At 38.9% G+C, this 22,928-nt stretch overlaps 1 protein-coding gene across 1 annotated transcript in view; it reads left to right on the forward strand.

The window, feature by feature from the left end:
- The window catches only part of LCP2 (lymphocyte cytosolic protein 2), a 47,698-nt gene that overhangs the window by 8,258 nt on the left and 16,512 nt on the right, over window positions 1-22,928 (forward strand). The window contains exons 3-8 of the mRNA XM_060765030.2: window positions 4,840-4,902; window positions 5,135-5,181; window positions 18,069-18,134; window positions 18,932-18,963; window positions 20,355-20,389; window positions 21,843-22,032. Coding sequence (XP_060621013.2) covers window positions 4,840-4,902; window positions 5,135-5,181; window positions 18,069-18,134; window positions 18,932-18,963; window positions 20,355-20,389; window positions 21,843-22,032 — 433 coding nt within the window. The remainder of the gene's footprint in view (window positions 1-4,839; window positions 4,903-5,134; window positions 5,182-18,068; window positions 18,135-18,931; window positions 18,964-20,354; window positions 20,390-21,842; window positions 22,033-22,928) is intronic.

A 22,928-nucleotide genomic window follows, 5' to 3' on the forward strand; every position in this document is an offset into this window, starting at 1 on the left:
AATGGAGCATTGCAGCACACCCAAATACCTGGGAGTCATTCTGGACCGTGCTCTGACCTACAAGAAGCACTGCCTGAATATCAAGCAAAAAGTGGGTGCTAGAAATAATATCATACAAAAGCTGACTGGCACAACCTGGGGATCACAACCAGACACAGTGAAGACATCTGCCCTTGTGCTATGCTACTCTGCTGCTGAGTATGCATGCCCAGTGTGGAACACATCTCACTACACTAAAACAGTGGATGTGGCTCTTAATGAGACATGCCGCATTATCACGGGGTGTCTGCGCCCTACACCACTGGATAAATTACACTATTTAGTTGGTATTGCACCACCTGACATCCGCCGAGAAGTAGCAGCCAATAGTGAAAGGACCAAGGCAGTGACATCTCCAGTTCATCCCTTATTTATTTATTTATTTATTTGATACACTTGTATACCGCTAATATCTCAGCCTGTGCGGCGACTCATTGCGGTTTACAACTTGTTAAAATACAATAGTCACTTAAAAATATAAAATAAGATATCAAAATACAAGACATAAAACATACATAATATGAACATCCCTTGTTTGGGTATCAGCCAGCACGTCAACGACTTAAATCAAGAAATAGTTCAGACAGTCCAAGAAGGGGTAGCCTCCTTTTTCTTCCTTCCTTCTAGTTAAAGGTGATCAATATTGAGACTTGTAACCCAGCCACATTTGGACAGATGTACTTTGGCTACCGTTGGTTTTTGGTCAGAGGTTTTTGGTCTACTCTGATTGCTTTTCTGATTTGTGATTGTGTGATACTCTCACAGTTTTCGGCTAGATTGTTTACTGTGCATACTTTTAAAAAATTATGAGTGATGTAGATGTATAGCAAGCTTATAAACCAAACATCACCATGCATGAGGTTGCTTATGTTAAGTCACATAAACATGCCAGAGCTTTTGTTCCTGTACAACACCACTTTGATAGGCAATGATTTTCTGGGATCTCAGAGAAACACCTTTACTATCACATAGTACCCAATTATTTCATTGAATATGGAGAAAGGACCAGAGATGTTTTGCAGGCAAATTATTTATTCTGCCACTGGCTCATCCACATAATACTGGAATCTCTCATAGCCAGAATCCCCCTAGGTATTCTGACAAGATTGGTCCTTTTAAAAAAAGTATACATTTCCCGAGGAAAGTTTTTTTCCAAGTCAATTCTAAAGCATGCAAAAGACCTCTAAAATAGGATCTAAAACCAAATTGGAAACAACTTGACATTAGCATACAAATCCTTGTAGCAGCTGATTAGCTTCCTGCATAATTTATAGTGAGAAGTAGTCACAATTAGGAGGAAAACGAATGAAATGCTCAATTCTGAATGTTGCACTTTCAGAATTAAAATTGGATAAATTCATTTGGCTTAATTTCAGCTTTGATTTACAGTCCACTCCAAGTTAGTAACATGATAGTAGCCGCCCAAGCAACTGTGGCCTCGGGGTGGAAAGACCATAGAAAGTGGGAAGTTAAAAAATGGTATGACTATTTAGCAGATTATATGCTTCAGGGTTATATCTATGAAAAAAGAGCCAAATACACAACATGCTGATTTAAGAAGACCTGGGTTCAGAAATGGGAAATACTGATAGAAAAAGTCGAAGGAAAAGAAAGATATAAAGAGCTGAACCATTCTCTTTTCATGATTGTTCAATTAAATTAATATATGAATAATGATTAGTACTGTCCCCTGAGGGTGGGGGCGGGGGAGGAGGTGAGGGTTGTAAAACTATTAGACACAACGGAGAGGTAAAGATGGGATTGATAAAAATCACTATGGAAACAATATGTGACATGTATTCATTATGTATTTCAATATTTAAAAATGGGGATGGATTGTGATGTTATTCTACCGGTGTTGGCAATATATATATATATATATATATAGTCCTTATGTTTGTGTGTTGTTGTTATTGTTTTGGTGACTAAAACTGCTTTCGTTACTTTGGTGGATGATCTATACCATAAACTTGAAATAATTAAAGCATTTGTAGAGTTGGGTTGTTTTTTGTTTTTTGTTTTTTTTTTATGCTCACAAATATTGCTATGAGGGTGAAATGGGGATGGAATTGCCACCGAATAATAATTCTGCCCTTCTCCAATGAATTTTTCTTTCAGTCCCTAAATGTGTTCCATTGTAGAAAATCAAAACTTCTTTGAGTTTAGACAGTGAAAAAAAAAGGGATATTTGTTACCTTTTGGTAAGAATGATTATTAACAGTGGTTCTTAACTTGTGGATTCCCACATGTTTTGGTCTTTAACTCCCAGAAATCCTAACAGCTGATAAACTGGCTTGGATTTTTGGGAGTTGTAGGCCAAAACACCTGGGGACCCACAGGCTGAGAACTACTGCTTTAGAGGCTGATGGAAAATTTCATTGGGGGGGGGGGGGGAGGTGAAATCGAAATACTTACTTGGAAATTACCACCTTCAATTCACTCCTCAGAGCCAATGCAGAAGGATTATTATTTAGCTCTGTGGCTGAGGATGTCTTCAGATGCCATCTTGTCATCCATGTAAACATATAAACGAATCAATGTGCACTTTTAAGAACCAATTTCATTGACTGAGCTTTAGTACTAGATTAAAATATAGTACCAAACCACTAGTCCATTTGGTCATGTGTGGTCAACTTTTACTCACTGTACCATTCTAGCATTTTGAACAGATTTTTCCTAGAAATACCTGATATTCTTTAATGATCTTCCACCTTAGTAGTGATCAGGTTTTGCCATGTTTCAAATAAGAAACAGATATATTCAGGATAGGAGAGCCAGTGTGCTGTAGGGGTTTGACCATTGAGCTACAACTCAGGAGACCAGGGTTTGAATCTTCATTTAGTCAAATGAATCTATTTGGTGACCTTGGGCAAGTAACACTCTCTCAACCTCAAATGCAAATCTTCCCAAGAACACCCCATGAATAGATTCACTTTAGGGTTGCCACAAGCTGAAAACAACTTGAAAGCTCACTACCATGATCACAACAGCAATGTTCAGGATAGGTAATTATGTAATGGATGTCCTCATCAGTGATCAGATAAAGAAGAGGGACTTAACTGAGAACTGCCACCCAAACTGTTGAACTCAAGGGAGATGCGTCTGGCTTCCTCTTTTCTATTTCCTGTTTTTAAATAGGTTCTCAAAGCTAAGTAATTAAATAATTTAGCATGTTATTAAAAGTGACAGTTTATAAGGCATCCTCAAAAAAGTTAATAAAATAATAGAGAAAGATGGTTGGCACTCCATGTCTTGGGATTCTGCGCCCATTGATCTAGCCATCTACAGCTTGACAATATTTTTTAAGAAATTCAAAAATATATTTTAAAACCCCATTATTTTGGCATTTTATCTAAGTGGGATATCATTTTATTACCCCATTATATATAATGGGATTTGAGCAGCCATATATTTTGATATCTACAGAGGGTACTGAAACCACACCCCAGTTTAGAATAGAAATACAAGATATATCATATCATGATGACTATGACAAGAACCAATAACCAGTGTTCTATCCAGGAAACTCCAAAGCCTCTCTTTTTATTTTTTGTGGTTATTTGTCTGTAAAATAGCCTCAGACTGAATAACTCAGAAGTTTCATTTCAACAGAGATTTAACAGCTCTTTAAAAAGAGCTCATGCTCTTTTAGGCATGTACTTGCATGATAATAGTGCTGCTATTAGCTCTTTGTTTATGTAGTTATTGTTGTAAGTTCACTTGCTTTGGGTTATATAATTGGGATATATAATACATGTGTGTAGGTGTATATTATTGTGTGATGTGTGTGTGAAATACAATCAGAACAGAGTTGGGAACACACTGATATTCTGTAGATTAACCATCTCTAGAATCCCATATTGAGCATAGAGGAATGGCAACACTGGAAAACCTGCCTCCAGAATCTCATCTGGAGCTGGGTGGCTCTGCGTTGAGAGGGCTTGGCTTGTGCCTTCCTGCCTAGCAGAATAGGGCTGGACTAGATAGCCTCCTAAGGGAGGGGGTTTCTTGAGTTTCTAGGATTCTATGCCTCTAATTATCCTTGCTTGTGTTAGAAAAGGAGGAGGAGGCCAGAAGTGCAAGTTGCTGCAAGGCTGTCAGAGGTAAAAGAGGGAGGAGGAGGAAGAAGAGAGAGCATGTGAATGGGGGGGGGGAGGAAAAAAAGGAGACGAGAGGGGGGATCTGGAGCAGTGTGTGTGTGTGCAGGAAGAAAGGGGGGGTCCTCTGCCCACCCAGCCAGGAAAGCAATAACAGAAGGCAGCCAGCCCCCCACCCTGCTAACAGCCCCAACTCAGTTATGTCTTACCCCCTGCAGTCCTTTCCCAAGCCCAGGCCCGCTGCCTTGGGTTCTCTCCCCCCTTTCCTTCCTTCCAGCCATGAACCCTTCTCCTCTCCCCCCTTGATTTGGAAACAAGGCTGAGTTGGAGAGAAGTCTCCAAAGCAGGAGAGCGAGGCTCTGCGTGCGCCAAGAGCAGAGAGAGGGAGAAGGAGAGCCATCGTGTTTCCTTTTTCCCTCCTCCCTCCCTTCTTTTTTCCCCTCTCATCCCTCTTTCTCTTTCCATTCACTCCCCTTCCCTCACTTCCCTTGGAGATGCACTTTCCTCCTCCTCTCAGTTTTTGTGCACAGAAAAGAAAACCACCTGTTCTCATGAGTACATATCAAAGGGTGCAATGTTTCGGCCACATGATGGTGTCGGATTATACAGCAGAGGTGGGATAACCAAGATTCTATTGTAGTAGGAATATTTAAGAACTTTAATATTGAGGGACTTAACCAAAATTATATCTCTTTTCCTGTAGTTGAACTTCAAGGATTGTGAAAAAGTTGTCAAGAAATACAACATGACCGGACAAAGATTTCTGGTAAGATTGTCAATAAACACTTCCAAAAGGTGGCTATTCTTTTGAAATTATTTCCAACACATAGTAGGTAAAATAGTAGGGGATGTGATGGGGCTTTACACTTAAATAGTCACATTCAAAATATCACAGGTACAGAGAAATCTTTATTTTTGTCACAGAAGGCAACAGGTATGACCATAAATTACGGACAGACACTATTATAAAATGCTGCATGTGTGTGTTTCTGTTTCAGAAAATGTCTGAAAGTGATATTCAGAAGTTTCCAAAGCTAAGAATGCCGTAAGTAAAACTGATCAGATTCTAAAATAGATTTGCAAAATGCCTTGTAAATATATTTCAAAGCATGTTTGATCAGATAAAAAAGTACTCTGACTCCAAGACATATTAAATATGTTCCAATCTGCTTTTTCCAAATGTTTTTTTCTTCTCAGAGCTAGACTAAGTGAACAGCAGGGAGAAATTACTTATGCAAGTGGCACTGGAGTGGGAGGTGGGGAGCAGAGGTAGATGAAAGCATGAAAATATTGCCTCTACTGGAGAGGGCTCCGTTTTGGATCTGTTTTGGTCAGTAAATCACTTCCTGTTCTGGGTTACTGTAGGTTTTTTAGGCTGTATGGCCATGTTCTCTGCTGACCTTTTGCCTGCATCTATGGCAGGCATCCTCCCTCTGCTTTGCTGGGGATTTTTTTTGAGATTTTGCTGTTCTTGCTTGGGGAATCTCTCTCTCTCTCTCTCTCTCTCTCTCTCTGTGCAGATTCCTTTGCTTCTGCATGCTGAAAAATCTTGAGTGGAGTAGAAATTAAGCACAGGGCCATATTGATTTCTGTTGTGCGTACAACAGGACAGAGCTCAGAAAAGTTAATTATTTTAGGACACAATCCTTAGAATCTCCAGCCATCATACATGTGTACTCCAAAAAGTTATTGTTCCACTTTCTGCAGCTGGGATACTAGGAGTACATGTTTTATTTAACAGCACCTAGACAGTTGTAATTGCAATGTATTCTGAGGTGAATATGTTTCATAGCTCAGAAATAATAAAAGGTAAGTTAATAAATAGCAAAAAGTTTGCAATTTTACTGAGCTAGTAAAATGTTTATCACAAACTATGCAGAAAATGTGAAATGAACTCGTTGCATTTAAAGCAATTTTTAGGTCTAGTGCTTCTCTGTATTCATAAGGAGAGCAGGTGGAGGAGAGAGCTACATCCTTAAACACATTCAGATAACTGTCTAGAGGCCATGAAGAAGACATTTTATTGCAGGATTCTCCCTACTCTACTGGTTCTTTACATACACGTTTTTTAAAAAATTCATTGACAAGCCTTTAACAGGCACTCCCTTATCTACATTCTAAAGCAGTGTAGTGCAGCGCCAGTGTCAATTTAGAAATGACTGTAAACAAGTCGTTAGACAGCAAATCATTTTGCGTGGGGCGGGGGGGGGGGGGGGAGAGTTTAATTATATTCTTTCCGGTCTCTGTCCCAACACACACACACACCGGGGCCTCTATTTGTCTTCTGGATGGAAGAGACCACTTTATGGCATCAATTTTCAGGGTTCTTTGACAAGGGAAAATACTCATCACCCTTGAGCATATCATAGATTTCTAGATTATAGGCTAGAGGTAGGCAAAGCCCCAACCTTTCTTCTCCTTTTCCTTCTGCTGAATTGAGTGTAAACTTCCTTTGCACTTTAGACTCACTTTCCAGGAATTTAAGTAATCTGAGGACAGGGAGCGGGGGAATGTGAGGAGGAGAGAGAAACTGGGATATTTTTATGGCAGTGGAAAAAGTGGGATGACAAAAGATTAATCTGGAATGTCCCTGTCAATTCAGAACTTTTGGAAGATAAATATTATCTTGGTTGTTGTAGGTTTTTCGGGCTATATGGCCATGTTCTAGGAGCATTCTCTCCTGACATTTCACCTGCATCTATGGCAAGCATCCTCAGAGGTTGTGAAGTCCTCTGAAATGTCAGGAGAGAATGCTTCTAGAGCATGGCCATATGGTCCAAAAAACCTACAACAACCCAGTGATTCCAGCCATGAAAGCCTTCGACAAAGTCTTATCTTATTTATTGACTGAAAATCTGAAACATCTTTTCTTGTATAGGCTGATGATAGCAGTTTAATGTGGAATTTTGTGTGAATTAAGCTGATATGTTCATATGAAGCTTTGAAGCATGTTGTTGTTTCTGATTGCCTTTTAGTCATTTTTAATTTTTGGTAGCCGTAAAATGAATCTATTGTGGGATTTCCTTGGTAATGGCTTCTTAAACTTTTCCCACTCATTACCCCTTTTTGTCCAAGAAATTTTTATATGACCCCAGCTATATAGATATATAAAATAGGTATAAAATCCAACATTTATGGATAATAAATCAGCATTTTTAAGGATTGCTAAACAGGCTGATTTTTCTATTTGTGGAGTACAGCTGAAGCATTTTCTGCAAAGTCTGGTGTAAACACTGCATATTGTTGTGAACATATTTCTACAAATTCAAAAACTTTTTACTGTTGCCAAATTTTTCATCATCCCAGCATTGAGCTAAAGGGACCCCATTTGGGGTTGGAACTCACAGTTTAAGAAGCAGTATTCTTAGCAACATTTGCTGAGAGGTGGGTTGCCTTTGCTCTCCTTTGAAGTTCACCTGTGGTCTCTGGACTTATCGGTCAATGTTCTAACCACTATACCATCCTGACTCTGTAACTCTTAACTACCACTTCATTAGCACTTGTAAGAAACAACCTTTGGTGTACTGCTCTTAATTTCAGGGAGAAGTCTTGGTGTATAGGTAAGCATATCTTCTGAAATGTCTCAAAACTCTTCCTCTGAGGGATGACTGCAAATACTAAAAAAGAGACTGCATGTATTTATGGGCAGGTGGTTGATCATATTTGATGAAAGGACTTATCTTGTTGGAATTTTTAAAATGTAATCTCAACCAAGTAACCCAATTTCTCTTGCAGTTAAAGCTTGAGATCTCTTTCAGATAAAATACTGGCGTACACTCCATGCTCACCCAGTGAGGGATAGCAGCTGAAAGAGTCAGCCATTATGGGGGCAACTCTCTGAGCCTTGATCTACAGTGCCATATCATGTATTTATTTATTTATTATATTTATATACCACTTTTCTGACCCCAGGGGGGGGGTGACCAATTGAAGATACTGCAGGGGTTTGTGAAAATTGGCCTTGTAGTTCACTTGCATCCAGAGAGCACTGAACCCAGCCAACGAGAGATCTGGACCAAATTTGGCAAACAGACTCAACACTGCCAACTGTGGATACTGGCAGGGATTTTGAGTGATTGCCCTGGGAATCTGGAAGTTGTAGTTCACCCTCATCCAGAGAGCATGAAACCCAACTGACAACCAATCTGGACTAAACTTGGTACACAAAGCCAACATGGCCAACAGTGAATAAAGGCAGGGTTTGGGGGTGATAGCCCTTGGAATCTCAGAGCTGTAGTTCTGTCTTATCCAGAGAGTACTATTATTATTATTATTATTATTAAACTTTATTTGTACCCCACTAGCATCTCCCAGAGGATTCGATGCGGCTTACAACAGGCCGAAGCCACAACAATACAACATAGCAATACAATCAAGCAAATCAAACAATTAAAACAAATTAAAGCAAAATAAACAACAAGCACAGTACATTAAAACACAATAAAACTGGGCCGGGCCAAGAGGTGGGTACAAGGATTAAAAGTGCTGATTTGACAGGAGGTGTATAAAGGGTTTCTAGGGCAAGTGCGATGTGCAATGTGCAGCAGTCATTGGTTCTGGTAAAGTGCTTGTGGGACTCGGTAGTGGAGGTTTCCTAATCTGGGAAGGCGCATCGGAAAAGCCAGGTTTTTAAGTTCTTTCTGAAAATAACCAATGAAGGGGCCTGTCTAAGGTCTTTGGGGAGGGTGTTCCAGAGTTGGGGGGCCACTACAGAGAAGGCCCTGTCCCACGTCCCCACCAAGCGCACCTGCGACGCTGGTGGGATCACGAGCAGGGCCTCTCCAGATGACCGAAGAGAACGCGTGGGTTCGTAGATGGAAATGCGGTCACGCAGGTAGGCTGGTCCCAAACCGTTCAGGGCTTTGTAGGTAAGCACCTGCACCTTGAATTGGGCTCGGAATATAAACGGCAGCCAGTGGAGTTCCTTAAACAGGAGGGTTGACCTCTCTCTGTAAGGGGCCCCCGTTAGCATCCTGGCTGCTGATCGTTGGACCAGTTGGAGCTTCCGAGCCGTCTTCAAGGGCAGCCCCACGTAGAGCGCATTGCAGTAATCCAATCTGGAGGTGACCAAGGCATGGACCACTCCGGCCAGATCTGCCTTCGCGAGGTACGGTCGCAGTTGGCGCACGAGTCTCAGTTGTGCAAAAGCCCTCCCAGTCGCCGCTGACTCCTGAGCCTCAAGCGAGAGTGTAGAATCCAAGAGGACTCCCAAACTGCGGACCTGTGACTTCAGGGGGAGTATAACCCTGTCCAGCACAGGTTGCCACCCTATACCCCGGTCAGGTTTGCGATCGACCAGAAGGACCTCTGTCTTGTCGGGATTGATCTTCAGCTTGTTCCTCCTCATCCAGATAGACACAGCGGCCAGGCACTCATCCAGCACCCAAGAGGCCTCCTTGGAGTTAGGTGGAAAGGAGTAGTAGAGCTGTGTGTCATCCGCATAGAGATGGCACCTAGCTCCAAAACTCCGGATGACCTCTCCCAGCGGTTTCATAAGACACCTACTAACCCAAGGAGTGACAATCACTGAAAAAATTGATACAGCCAGACAATGACATACCTGAACCAAACTTGGCGCGCAGACCCAAAATGGCCAACTCTGAATACTGGCAGGGTTTGGAGAAGATTGACCCATGGTTCTGGAAATTGTTGTTCACCCACAGCAAATACCTAACACCCAAAAATCAAACAATGCCTTTTTAAATAACTGGGCATTGGTGGGTCCCTAAGCTAGTATAGCTATAATTTAAAATCATTAAAACCATGAAACATCATGCAATTTGGAACTGCATTATATAGGTCTCCACTGCTGCTTCTCCCAAGAAATCTCAAAAACCTTAGCCTACTTTCTTCCACTGTGAACATTTCGGATCAATGAACATTTTGGATCAAGTGAAGTGATCTACATGGGAGATAATGGAATGGTGGGTTTTGTTCTGAGGAGTAGTTATCGTTTTATAGATGTGAGTGTCAAATTATGCAAAGCGAGTCTGAGTTTAATGTTGTCTGAAGGTTGTTTGGTGTCAGAGTGGGCAGATTTCCACTCTGATGAGAGCAGGATGGAGTGGGATGCCAAGCTTCCTCCTCATATACTTTTTTTTAGCACCCCTCCCCCTTTGGCTTGTTATATCACCTACCTTTCAAAGTTCATTCATAGTTTACTGGCCAATCTATATAAATAAAAATGTAATGTTTGTTTGTGGAATTAACATAACTCAAAAACCACGGAACGAATTGTCACCAAATTTGGCCATAAGACACCTACTAACCCAAGGAGTGACAATCACTGAAAAAATTGATATTGTCATTTGGGAGTGTTAGTTGCTGGGATTTATAGTTAACCTATATTCTGAACTCTACCAACGACATATGGCCATGTCCTCAGAGGATGCTTGCCATAGATGCAGGTGAAACATCAGGAGAAAATGCCTCTAGAACATGGCCATATAGCCCGGAAAACCTACAACAACCCAATCTCTACATCAACACTGAAAAAGAAACAGAAGGAAATACTGTTTACCCTCAAGCATAAAGAAATTACATATATTAGAAACCAACACTTTCTCGTTACTTTATTTTCCAGATCACCAGACTGGGCCACAGCAACATGTGGCAGGGGATGGCTAGTTCTTAATATAATACATGTTCATTTTGTTTCGTATTGCAATGTTTTTTAATGCAGAAATCCACCCCTACCAACATCAAATCTTATCAGGAAGCTCTGCAAAGCAAGTTTGCTTCACCGGACTTTATTGCTGACTGTCTTTGAGCTTACTTTTCCCTGTTGGCTGCTCAACCCTGTCTGTTACATGAAAGTGCAATCTGTCTATGCTTCTTATTTAACAAGTTAAATAATTGACTTTTGGCAAGTGGGCTGGTAAAGGAGTGATGGTGCACAGCCTGTCAATTTACATTTGTGGAATAGCTGCATTTTATTTGGGGATTTTATTTCCTTTTTCTTTCTTTTTTTCTTCTGTTTTTATTGTAGAAATTGGCTGGTTTCTGTTTCTACAAAATGGTGCCCACAATAAAATGCTGCAGTCTATTGATTTTCTAACCTTTGTAGTATTTCTAACCTTTGTGGCATCTTAAATTTGTTTTTTCAGGGTTTATATTCCCTATATGAGCAACACTTATTGTTTCTACAGCTTCCTGAACTCTGTTCATAAACCATTGTGGCATCACCTTGATTTACTGATACCTTGTGCTTGTGCTCTTTCTGAACCTCTCAATGGAGGCATTTGATTTGCTGATTCAAAAGTTGATATTCATTGAGTTCGTTTCTTTTTGCTAAAGCCCTTGTTCTTGAGATTATTATTTTTTTTTGCATTTTTGTGCAATTTCCTCTTTTGAAATGACTAGTTAGGAATTACTGGGGTGGGGGTTGTGAGGACTGAGATGTAAATAAAATTGAGCAACTAATGCAGGTGAGTTAACTCAAATCAATAGAACTTGGAGATTTATTTTGCCTTTTTCAACCACTGTTGGAAAACAGGCTCTTTGCACTCTTACCTGTAACTATCTGGAACTGCGGAGGATAATAAACCCAAAATACACCACGTGTACTTTGACCTATCCATGTGGGAAGAAAAAGACGAGGGTGTGAGTAATACTTTCCTCATCTTGCTGCCTGTTGTTATCCATAATCAATCGCATACACACACTTTTATGTAAGCAGTGTGGTTTTTATACTTCCTTCCTCTGCTGCAGAATCGTAGGTCTGAGGCTTGAACTAATCTAGAAGAAAATGATACAGACGAACTGTTGTTCCTTCTAGTTGCACAGCAACTTGATTGGGGCATATTATACTCTAATCATGAAATACATTTTGTATATTGACTAGGTGGAAAGGCGGGAGAAGAAAAGCACTAAATCCAGTGCAGCAAAAGATAGCTCCAGGTTTTTGTTGTTGTTTTTTCATGTCAGGAGCGACTTGAGAAACTGCAAGTCACTTCTGGTGTGAGAGAATTGGCCATCTGCAAGGACATTGCCCAGGGAACACATTGATATTTTGATGTTTTACCATCCTTGTGGGAGGCTTCTCTCATGTCCCTGCATGGGGAGCTGGAACTGACAGAGGGAGCTCATCTGCGCTCTCCCCGGATTCAAACCTCTGACCTTCAGTCCTCAGTCTTCAGTTCTGCCGGCACAAGGGTTTAACCCATTGCATCACCAGGGCTCCTATAGCTCCAGTGATCTGTCTATTCTTGGCAACCTTTCTCAAGAAGAAGAAGAAATTTATTTTTCTAGCCCGCCTCCATCTCCCTGAAGGGACTCGGAGCGGCTTACATGGGGCCAAGCCCAGGGAACATACAGTTAAAAGCAGATCAAATACAAAATGCAATTTAAAAACATAAAACAAACATAACAATAATATACAAGCATCAAGCAACAAAAGAACTGGGGGGGGGGGCAAAATACGAGCTGATTAAAGAGTAATTGGTTCAACAAGGTGGATGAAAATGTATAATAGCATAGGAAATATCATTAAAATAGAGCAATATAACAGGATCAGAAATAATTCAGTATGACTTATAAAATCTGAATAATAATGTAATATAGGAAATTCAGGTTGAATGATAATTAGGTTGCCATACCAGTCGTCCCACGAGGACCTTGAGATCGTCTGGGGAGGCCCTTCTCTCGATCCCGCCTGCCTCACAGGCACGTCTGGCGGGGACGAGGGATAGGGCCTTCTCGATGGTGGCCCCCCCGGCTGTGGAACACCCTCCCTGTAGACATCAGACAGGCACCCTCCCTTATGACATTCCGCAAGAGCTTAAAGACATGGTTATTTGAGAAGGCGTTTGACTAAGTGCTACAACAATTGGCAATGATGATTGGAACGGAATATGGACAACGAGAATGGTTTATGATTCTACGATGAGACGGCGCGGATGATTTAGTGTAATTGTAGTATTGATAGTTATGTTGATATTCTGTTGTGATATTGCCTTATTGTAAACTGTTTTTATATGTTGTACACCGCCGTGAGTCGCCCTAGGGCTGAGAACGGCGGTCAACAAATGCAGTAAATAAATAAATAAATGTCATGGGGTCGTCAGTCAAATGCACAACGAAACATCCATGCTTTTAATTCCTTGCGGAATTTCTTATCCAGGAAGGGATGTAACAAAGAGAAACTTAGTCTCATATGCTTCTCTTCTGTTCATTGACCTGGAACATTTTCTTAGTGTTGAGATGTTTATAACTGTATATAGATACTGTGGGGAAATTGCAGCCAAGAAATGCTGCAGTGAGGACTGCAAAAGGTGAAAATATATTAGAATTTTCCATCCAATTTTTGTGCTCTGAGAGACACAGTTTTCCCTTCTTTCATCTCATAATAAATATTTATTTTTATTTTGCCTTCCAAGAAATACCAAAGCGGATAAGAAAATCAACTACAAAAAACTATAATATTGAGATAAAACGGAAGAGCCTGTTGAAGCAATCAGTGATAAGCAGATGAAGAAATATTTTTAGTTTACCAGACAAAAACCCTAGTCTTTTCACCAATGAATATAAAAACCTGAGGGAGAGTACTGTATGAATCTTTTTTAGGGATGCAGTTCTAAAATGCAATTGGAAAATATGCGACTCTCCAAAACAGTAGTATCCAACAGTCAGAACAACAAGAGGGAGGAATGTAAGTGGGAACAGAACCAGACTACCCATCCAAGTGCTAAAACTTGAATGCAGCCATTAAGAAGTCCTTATTAGAATAATAGAACCGTAGAGTTGGAATAGACCACAAGAGCCATCTAGTCTAACCCCATTATGCCATGCAGGAATGCAAAAGAAACACTCTGGACAGATTGCTAGCCAGCCTTTGTTTAAAAACCTCCAGAGAAGAAGACTCCATCACACTCCCAGGCAAAATAGTCCACTCCAAATAGCATGTACTGTCAGTAATTTCCCCCTAAGGTTTAGGTGAAAAGTCTTCCTGCAAATTGAACCCATTGCTCCTTCTAGTTTTTAGAGCAGCAGAAAAAGTCTGCCTCATCTTCAATATGACACCCTTCCAAATATTTAAATATAATTATTACATTAGCTTTTTAAACTGTTGCATCCTACAGGCATGCATTGTAGAAGCCCTTATCAAAGAATGAGGCCAAGAGGAATACCTCAAATTGCACCTGGCCATTCTTGCTCCTCCTTTTTTTCACCAGACTTTAGCCTGGTGGAAAAGAATGTAGTAGTATTCTGAAGTAGTTTGCTGTATCGAGGTCAGAAAGCAAGATTTCTAATTGACACATATCTGAGGTTTCACATATTCTTGCTATTTTAAATTGGCCTAGAGTGTGAGAATAAGAGAATTCTATCAGAAGAGTGCCACATTTAAATCCTGACTCAAATGTACAGCAGACTGATCTTAGACCAGTCAGCTTCTGTCTTAGTGTGAACCACCTTAACAGTGCTTTGTAAGAGGAAAATGCAACAATCCTTTGAATGTTGTCCTAAGATGATAGGCAGAAATGGAGAAAAAGCTTTTTATGAACCGTTCCAGTAAAAGTAGGTGGATTTTCTTTTAACAGTTTTTAAAGATGAGTACCATTAAATGCTTTAGGTTCTTAAGGGATTTTCCAGAGGGGACTTCTTCAGGTTGCTGTAAGGTCATTGCTCATAACTGCAGCAGCACATGAGTATCTGCAGTAACATTTCTTGACTCACTTCAAAGAGGTTCTGTTAGAAGGAAAACAAGGTTTGACAATTAAAGGGATGTTACACAAAGAGTCATCTGATTTCATTGTACAGTTTATTTTATATCTGGTGATCAGATATTATTTATTTCTTATTACATTCTGCTGCTGTTGAAAAATATTTGAATGTATTCAAAATGGTTGAAAAATATGATTCTCAAGTGTTAGGAAGCAACATCTGTGTGCAGTGAAATAATATTGTCTTTGCAGAAAATGCTCCTTCCTGTGCAAAAATTTCTGATTTCAATATTTAAAGATCCATACATGGATTTTACATAGAGTAAGTTGCCAACAATCATATTTGCTGTTTTTTGTCCCCTAAAAGTTCAAATTTTGCACAGAATGATTCCCAGATTATGAATACAGTAAGACACCCCCCACAACCAGTTTCTCTTACCCTCACCATGGGAAATGGTCTCTATAGGAATTTTCTAGGTCCACCAGATTCTATGCTTCCCTGGGATGTTATCATACCACCTTATCACATTGAGACATTTCGTAGTCATACGATGCTTCAGCCTCTTTTCAAACATGAAGAGGCGCGGAACTCATCACGTGAGTTAAACTACATCCAGCCATCATGCATAGTGGTTGAACTAAAGAGGTAGAAGTGTCCTGAAAGGAGGGAACTCCAACAATCTGACCTCATCACATTGAGAAATTTCCCCCTTGTGGGACACTCCAGCCTCTTTCCAAGCATGGCAAGGCACAGAGCTCATCACATGTTCCAGGGCTGAAAAGAGATAGAAATGTCCTGAAAGGAGGGAACTCTGAACATGGACCAGCAATCGTGTTCAGAGCTCCTACCTCCTATCATGCTTTACTCCCATCTTTACAATAAAAAACAGGTGGGATAGGAACCATCACAGTTTCCCGTACTGTTTCATTGCCCAACCATCAGCAGTCTCTTGTATCTATGGGGTTTTTGGCAGGGCAATTTTATCGCATGGAAAGAAGTGGTTTTAACCTGGATCACTGTTTCTTGTATCATATGGAGTTTGGAGCAGAGCAATTTCATCCCATGCAAAGATGAGTCCCTCAGTAGGATTCGCAGAGCCTCAAGGGCTCAGCAGATCACACTTTGAAAACCACTGCTCTACACTAAAAGGATGATTTCCTGCATTTCCTCATCTCAATGTGATGAGGCCATATAGAATTGCATTTGCATATTTGGAAAACTAGAGAAATGTAACTCTGTGGAACTGAAGTCGGGTAATTTGATGATATTCTGCAATATCCATTGTTTCATGTAACTGTGTTCTGGCAGGTATCACCTGCTATGCAGAAATCTTAATATAGTCTTTGAAAAAGGCATATTTTAAGGAATTCATACCAAATCATTCTTTCCCATTTTCCATTAATCCTCCTGTCTTTCCTAGCTCTATATGTAGATTATAACTGGATTGTCCTATTTGCAGTGGGTTGCACATTATTTCTTCAATATTATTTCATGTGTGCATGATCCACACAAATGCTCAAACTTGGAACAAGAAGTGACATGCTAATTCTGGTTTCATACGCAAAAGATTTAAAGGGTGGATTTGTCTTTGAGGACCAAAACCACTGTATTTTAAAGTTTTGGGAAGGCATTTAGGGGATATATTAGAGTGAAAAATCACTTAGTGGATGATATCTGAGGATTTGGATTTTCCCATGGTATCCAGTGGTTGAAGAAAAAGAGACCGGTCTGTATGTGGGCTGCCCCTTCCCCACCATTAAATGGGGGAAATTATTAACACAGTTTTGAGTTTTATAGTTATGGAAAGAAACAAGATAGAATTTAAGGGCCTTGTCGAAAAACTACAATGTGTGCGCCTGAAAGAATTTAGTGAGTTTTGGAAGAGTAGGAATTGCTGAGTTTTTAACAGTTGCCATGCTTGTATGGAGTGGTTATTGGGAATGATCTCTGTGCTAAAGTTTTTGCTTATGTTTCCCCTTTAGTATAAACTGGTAAACTAATGAGGAACTGAAGGCTGACCACACTTTTTGAACCTAGGATCTTGGTTAATAACTGCCTATGTATGCAAAGAAAAACAAGCTTTCCTTTGTAATCCTACAGGTTCTTGGTTTCTCATTCTGTACCAATGTAGTCAAAATCTGCCACTTCAAATCAGCTATATGATATGAATACATTGATGATGATGTTCCATGAATGGTGCTGGAAAAAAATGTTCTTGAGTATTCATTTTCTTGCCACAATTTGTAGCATTCTGTTAAGCATTGTGCCCTGTGCCCTGTGGTGTAGATTGCAACTGCTCCACCTATATATTGATCTCATAGCATAGTTTTATACATTTCATTGACTTTAAAACAAATTACATGTTTGTCTTAGATTTTGGGGGAAAACATATCCATTTCACTTTGCTAGGCAATGCTTTATCCACTTGACTTTGACTTTATCAGTTTTGTGGTTTTGGTCCTAGTTCCCAGTCTATAAACTTTTGTGTTCTATAAAATCATCCTTACACTCAATAGTTTTATTTTCTTCTGTATTCTCTGAAAAGTAGGGCAAAATCAATTCAATGTTTAACACATTTTTTGAATAACATAAATTTCAACAGAAGTTTTTTCCAGCTGAAAGAAATAATTGATTTAGAAATTTACGGAATCATATATAGTTAGAGCTGCACATTTACCAGTAGAATCATACCAAACTCTGAAGTTTCCGGGCCAAAAGATAGTCCCTGATGATGTCATTAAACATTGTGTATCAAGTAGCAACCACAGTTGCTCACAGCCTGCCTTTTAAACATATGTGCAAACATAATTTATTGTAATTTGAAAATTAAAACAGAAATCGTAACCAAGGGGGCTGTTACCAGATAAGATGAAATGATTGGATCATTCTTTTTCACTACTTAGGGACTCAGTCTTGACTATTTGATTCTAGTCAGAAGATGGATTTAGAGCAGGTGGAAGTACAACTTTGAAGCCATAAACCCTGGGATAAAATGAGAAAGCTAACTAAATAAATGTGTGGATCTTCTGAAAAGTCTTTGCAAGTTGCAGCAGCAAACCAATTAAGTCTTCCAATTGGTAGCTCTACTGGCTGAGCTGCAGATTTGTGCATAGCTCTTTTGCTTGCCTGGAGCTGAGCCCACAAAACTGAAAAATCTTTACCCTAATTTCCCACCTGAGGCTGACTCATAACATGGAGAGTCTCTGTTATATGGCTTCTTCTTTTATCAAAACGTGCTTGGTTGATTAACACATTGTTTTCTAATTTTAGAATTGTAAGCAAACTAAGCCAAGAAATCAATCGACATGAAGAAAAAAGAAGCTTCTTTCCAAAAAGGTAGGAAAGTATTTATTATTAAGCTGTTGTATCAACAGTGAGCAAATTTTCCCCAGAACTATTGAGTTGCATTGGGTGATATGGAAATACCATACCTTCTGTACATACAAGAGTGAATAAGCTTGTAATTATAGGGGAGAAAGGAACAAAAAATACTTTCAAATTATGCACCAGAACAAATTATATTACTTAATTTGTGTGTATTGTTTTCAAGAATCAAGAAAAGAATATCAAAAAGAAGGGGTTGACCATTGCCTTTCTCTGAGGCCAAAAAAGTGTCACTTGGCCAAGTTTATGCAGTAGTTTCCATGGCGAAGCAGGGATTCAAACCCTGGTCTCCAGAAACATTGTGCCCAACATTCAAAGTACGTACACAACACTGGCTCGCAGGATCCCCCAAGTTAGGATAGTGAACAAGTTGGACTAAAGGGATAGTCCTTATTTTGGCATTCATCCCAAACAAGGAATATATTGAGAAAGTACTTCATTAAGAAGATACTTTCTTTCATAGAATGTTCCCTGTTTGAGTTTTTGGTGCCTTTTTACTTGTATTAGAAACCATCTTGCAAGGCAGTCATGTGAGCAAATGAATGCATTGAAAAGATTTGAATTCACACTTGATCTTATCAGACACTGTTCTTTTAGCATATTCTGTCAGTATGACTTGACTTTAAAATAAAACATTTATTGTACACACGTGAAATAGAATTATGCTAAGCTCAGATATATTCAAATTCTAACTAAGTAATGAAGCAGGGATTTATGCATATCCTTCATTTTCTCCCCAACTGCTACAGGACACAAACACAGAAGTTTCCAGAAAATACAGGTAAAAAGCAGTTACTGGTGCATATATTTCCATCTTCTGCCAAGATATTCAGAAGCTGTTACATTCTGAGCATGTTTCTATCTATCAGGCTACTTTCTACATTACAGATGTATCATGTATCACTTACTCTTGTTTTATTTATTTTATTTTATTTTTGAAAGTAAGCATACTCTTATCCAGCAACATAAAAATTCCCCTATTTGCTTAAAAGACTCACATATAACTATGTATAGGGTAACAAAGGAAAAACTGTACTAGTTCCAGTGGAATTCTCAACCAGCCCTTAAATATATGACTAGGAAGAGGAAGAGAGAGAGAGAAGAGAAGGGAAATGCTTAAACCTCTTCCACTCACACTGTTCCTTAGTATATTTGCTTTTGTGTAAAGTGGAAGGAGATATGCTAAGACTTGTTGTGTATTTTTACATGATATGGAGAGTGACTATATGACTGGGCTTCTTTGAAATCAGCTTTTTCTTGTTCACAGAATGAATTACACTCTTAAGTCAAGGTATCATTGTAAATAAGACATATTCAAGTCTCTATAATTCCAGCCATCATTTAGATTCCATAATTATAATCACCAGTCTCAGAATAAGGTAAAGTTGATTTCAACTGATTTAAGATCGTATCTTGCTTTAGTCTGATTATCACACACTTCATTATCTTGGATAAGTAAAGTCGGAAGATGAGTACACAACTGTGTATGCCTCAATTTATTATGGCAGTTGAAAATATGTCTATTTGACAGAGCGATATGGGAAAATTTCCTTTCTGGAATCTCAATGTAATCCATTTAAAAGCAGCATATCCAATTTTTACATATGCTTTTATGACACTGAGTGTTACTGTTAATGTTTCAGCTTAACTTCTATGACAACTCAAGATTTGTCCTGGGTCTGCAGCACTCATAGGGAAAGGATTTTACAGACTTAATGTTCCTTCTGAGTGTGATAAGACATGACATGCTGGGTAGCAGTGCATCTGCACCAGGATTGTCTATTATACAAAACTGATCTATTTATCCCCAGATAATCTGAATATTTCACTCTTGTCATTGCACCTAGATGCTATGATTCTGCCTCAAAGAAGGCCAAGCCTAGTTGTGCATTTTCATCAGGTGATATCTACTGTTATGAGTTTCTGTAAAACAGATCTTTCAAGTCATTTAAAAAACAATGGCAGCATGGAGATTGCTCAGCTGGTATCTACTAAATATGTCCTGACATCACTACGTTTTCAGGCAATATGACTGTTTGAATTAGGTCTGGCTCTCCCAATGATAGGTGTTCTTGCTTTGCATTTGCTGATCATTTTGGAATCATCTTGAGTGTGGAAATTTATCATTCTTGTGTCTTGAGGTTTATTTTTGTTACTGTTGTTCTTCCACAGAATATAGACACGAATGTGATGATGACTCTTCTTTTGTAAGTATGTTTAAGTACCACATTAGTGGTTGCAAAAATGTCATAGGCTGCTAAGATTACTCAATTTATGTACTTTTCAAATTACCAGAGACAGTTTTTGAAGTGCTAGCAAAATATGATGTTCTTCGAGGACACTTTAAAAAGTTTCCACTATTCTATTTATAATACAACATATCAAACAGTCTGGATTATCCCATTTCATAAGACTGTTCAGGAAAATAAATAATTAATTATTTCATAGTTTTAAAGAGATAGAAAGCATGTCTGAAGAACTATTAGATTTAACACGTTTTCAGCAGACCTCACCCAAAGTCAAATTGCAAGTTATGGGAAGCTGATCATCCATGTGGTCCAAAAGTGGATGTGTATGTATCAGATATTCGATTGCAAACATAAATGTAGACAATGAATAGCAAGTGCATGGTCGAAAGCAGATATATCTCACCAATGTATCACAAAAGTTAAGTGGGGCTGGATGTATGGGCAGAGGGCAAGGTCTAAAGCCACATGTACAAAATTAAAAGCAGACAGGCCTCAAGATCCAAAAAAATAATAAGCCATCATGTTGAGAGGTTATGTGTACATGTGTGTGCCATGATTTTCACAAGACCAGCCTTGCAACCTATAAATTGTTGCTGTGCATCACCAAAAGGCCTTTTTGGTAATACAGAGTGATATAAATTAAATATGAGGGAATGAACACATAAATAAGTTAACGATCTTCAACATGTCTCATGCTTACCCAAGATACTTGCATACTCTCAAACTTATGGCAGAAATCTGGATGGGCAGTATATCAGTCCCTTTTAAGCTAGAGTGCACTTGCAATTGTTCTTATTTTTAGTAAAAAAAAAACCACAAAACCAAACATGCAACAATTACCATATTCCCAATATAATCAGAGCTTGGAGGGAGAAGGACTTTTGAAGATTATAGTTTACAGATTCCTCCCCAGGAAGACTAGTAGAATGGTAATTATGCAAATCTTAAGGCATTCTGGTTTTGAATTACTCGTTTTTTAGCCATTTTTCCAGGTCAAGACAAGTTGGTAGCCATGAGTGAAAATTTCCAACTCTATGAATTACAAAGATACAAAGAACCAGCATGGTATAGTGGTCTGAGTGGTGGACTAAGACACTGGTCTCAGACCTGTGTTTGAATCACCACTCTGCTATCGTGTGAACTTGGGCAAGTCACACCTTCAGCCTCGGGGAGGTAAAGACAAACCCCTTTTGAACAAATTCTGTAAAGAAATTCCCATGATAGATTCCCATGATAGTCAGAAGTGACTTGGCACACAAGAACAATAACAATCTCCTGATAAATAGAATTCCAATCTGCCCAATCTCTGAAACTTTGTGTATCCCTCTTCTCTATTTCACATATTAACACAACAAAAAGCAGTTGTGCAGTAATAAGATATTTTGTCAAGATAGAACTTTTGTTTGAATAGGATGAAAGTGATGATTATGTAAGCCCAGATGAAGATGAAGACGGTGTGGACTATGAAACACCCAACGATCAAGATGGGTTTGATGACGGAAATGATGCGGATTACGAACCACCTCCATCTAATGATGATAATGCACACTGTAATGTTATATTTCCTTCCAACACAATACCAGCCACATCAGAATACATTGGTAAACAACTGGTTTCAAGCATTTTATTTTTTCAAGTGAATTAGAGGAAAGTATTAGCTTTGGACAAAAGTCATAGATTTTTAAAAAACAGCTATATTTGTTGCTCATTTTCTAACTATTTTAGAACTCTTTTAAAAACAAAATTAAAAACATTGTACTAAATAAGGTAGATACAGTATGTTACTCATTTCTAAAACATTTGAATTTGAAAGATCCTAGGGTTATGAAAGAACCTTTATGAAACCCCAGAGAGCCACTGCCAGTAAGTCTCAGTACAGGTTGAGTATCCCTTATCCACAATCCTTGGGACCAGAAATGTTTGTTGCTGCTCATTTTCTAACTATTTTAGAACTCTTTTAAAAACAAAATTAAAAACATTGTACTAAATAAGGTAGATACGGTATGTTACTCATTTCTAAAACATTTCCTTTGAATTTGAAAGATCCTAGGGTTATGAAAGAACCTTTATGAAACCCCAGAGAGCCACTGCCAGTAAGTCTCAGTACAGTACAGGTTGAGTATCCCTTATCCACAATCCTTGGGACCAGAAATGTTTGTGATTTTGGGGGATTTTGGAATACCTGTATCTTCATATACAGTGGTATCCTCTGGGGTTTGGTTGTGTACTATAACCTGTGGATATTCAAATCCCACTATATATAATGGCATAGTAAAATGGTATCTCTTATATTTAATGCCAAAAACAAGGTTTGTTTTTAGAGGCAAGAATTGGGATATTTTAAGTGGTGAATGATTGAATCCATGGATAAATAATCTGTGGAAGGTCAATTATACAGACATAATGAGATATCAGACATAGGATCTAATTTGAAATACAAAATTCATTTACGCTTTGCATACACCTTAAAACATAACCTGAAGATAATTTAATACAA

The sequence above is a fragment of the Anolis sagrei genome, chromosome 2 (assembly GCF_037176765.1).
Source record: "Anolis sagrei isolate rAnoSag1 chromosome 2, rAnoSag1.mat, whole genome shotgun sequence".
Taxonomy (NCBI): Eukaryota; Metazoa; Chordata; class Lepidosauria; order Squamata; family Dactyloidae; genus Anolis; species Anolis sagrei.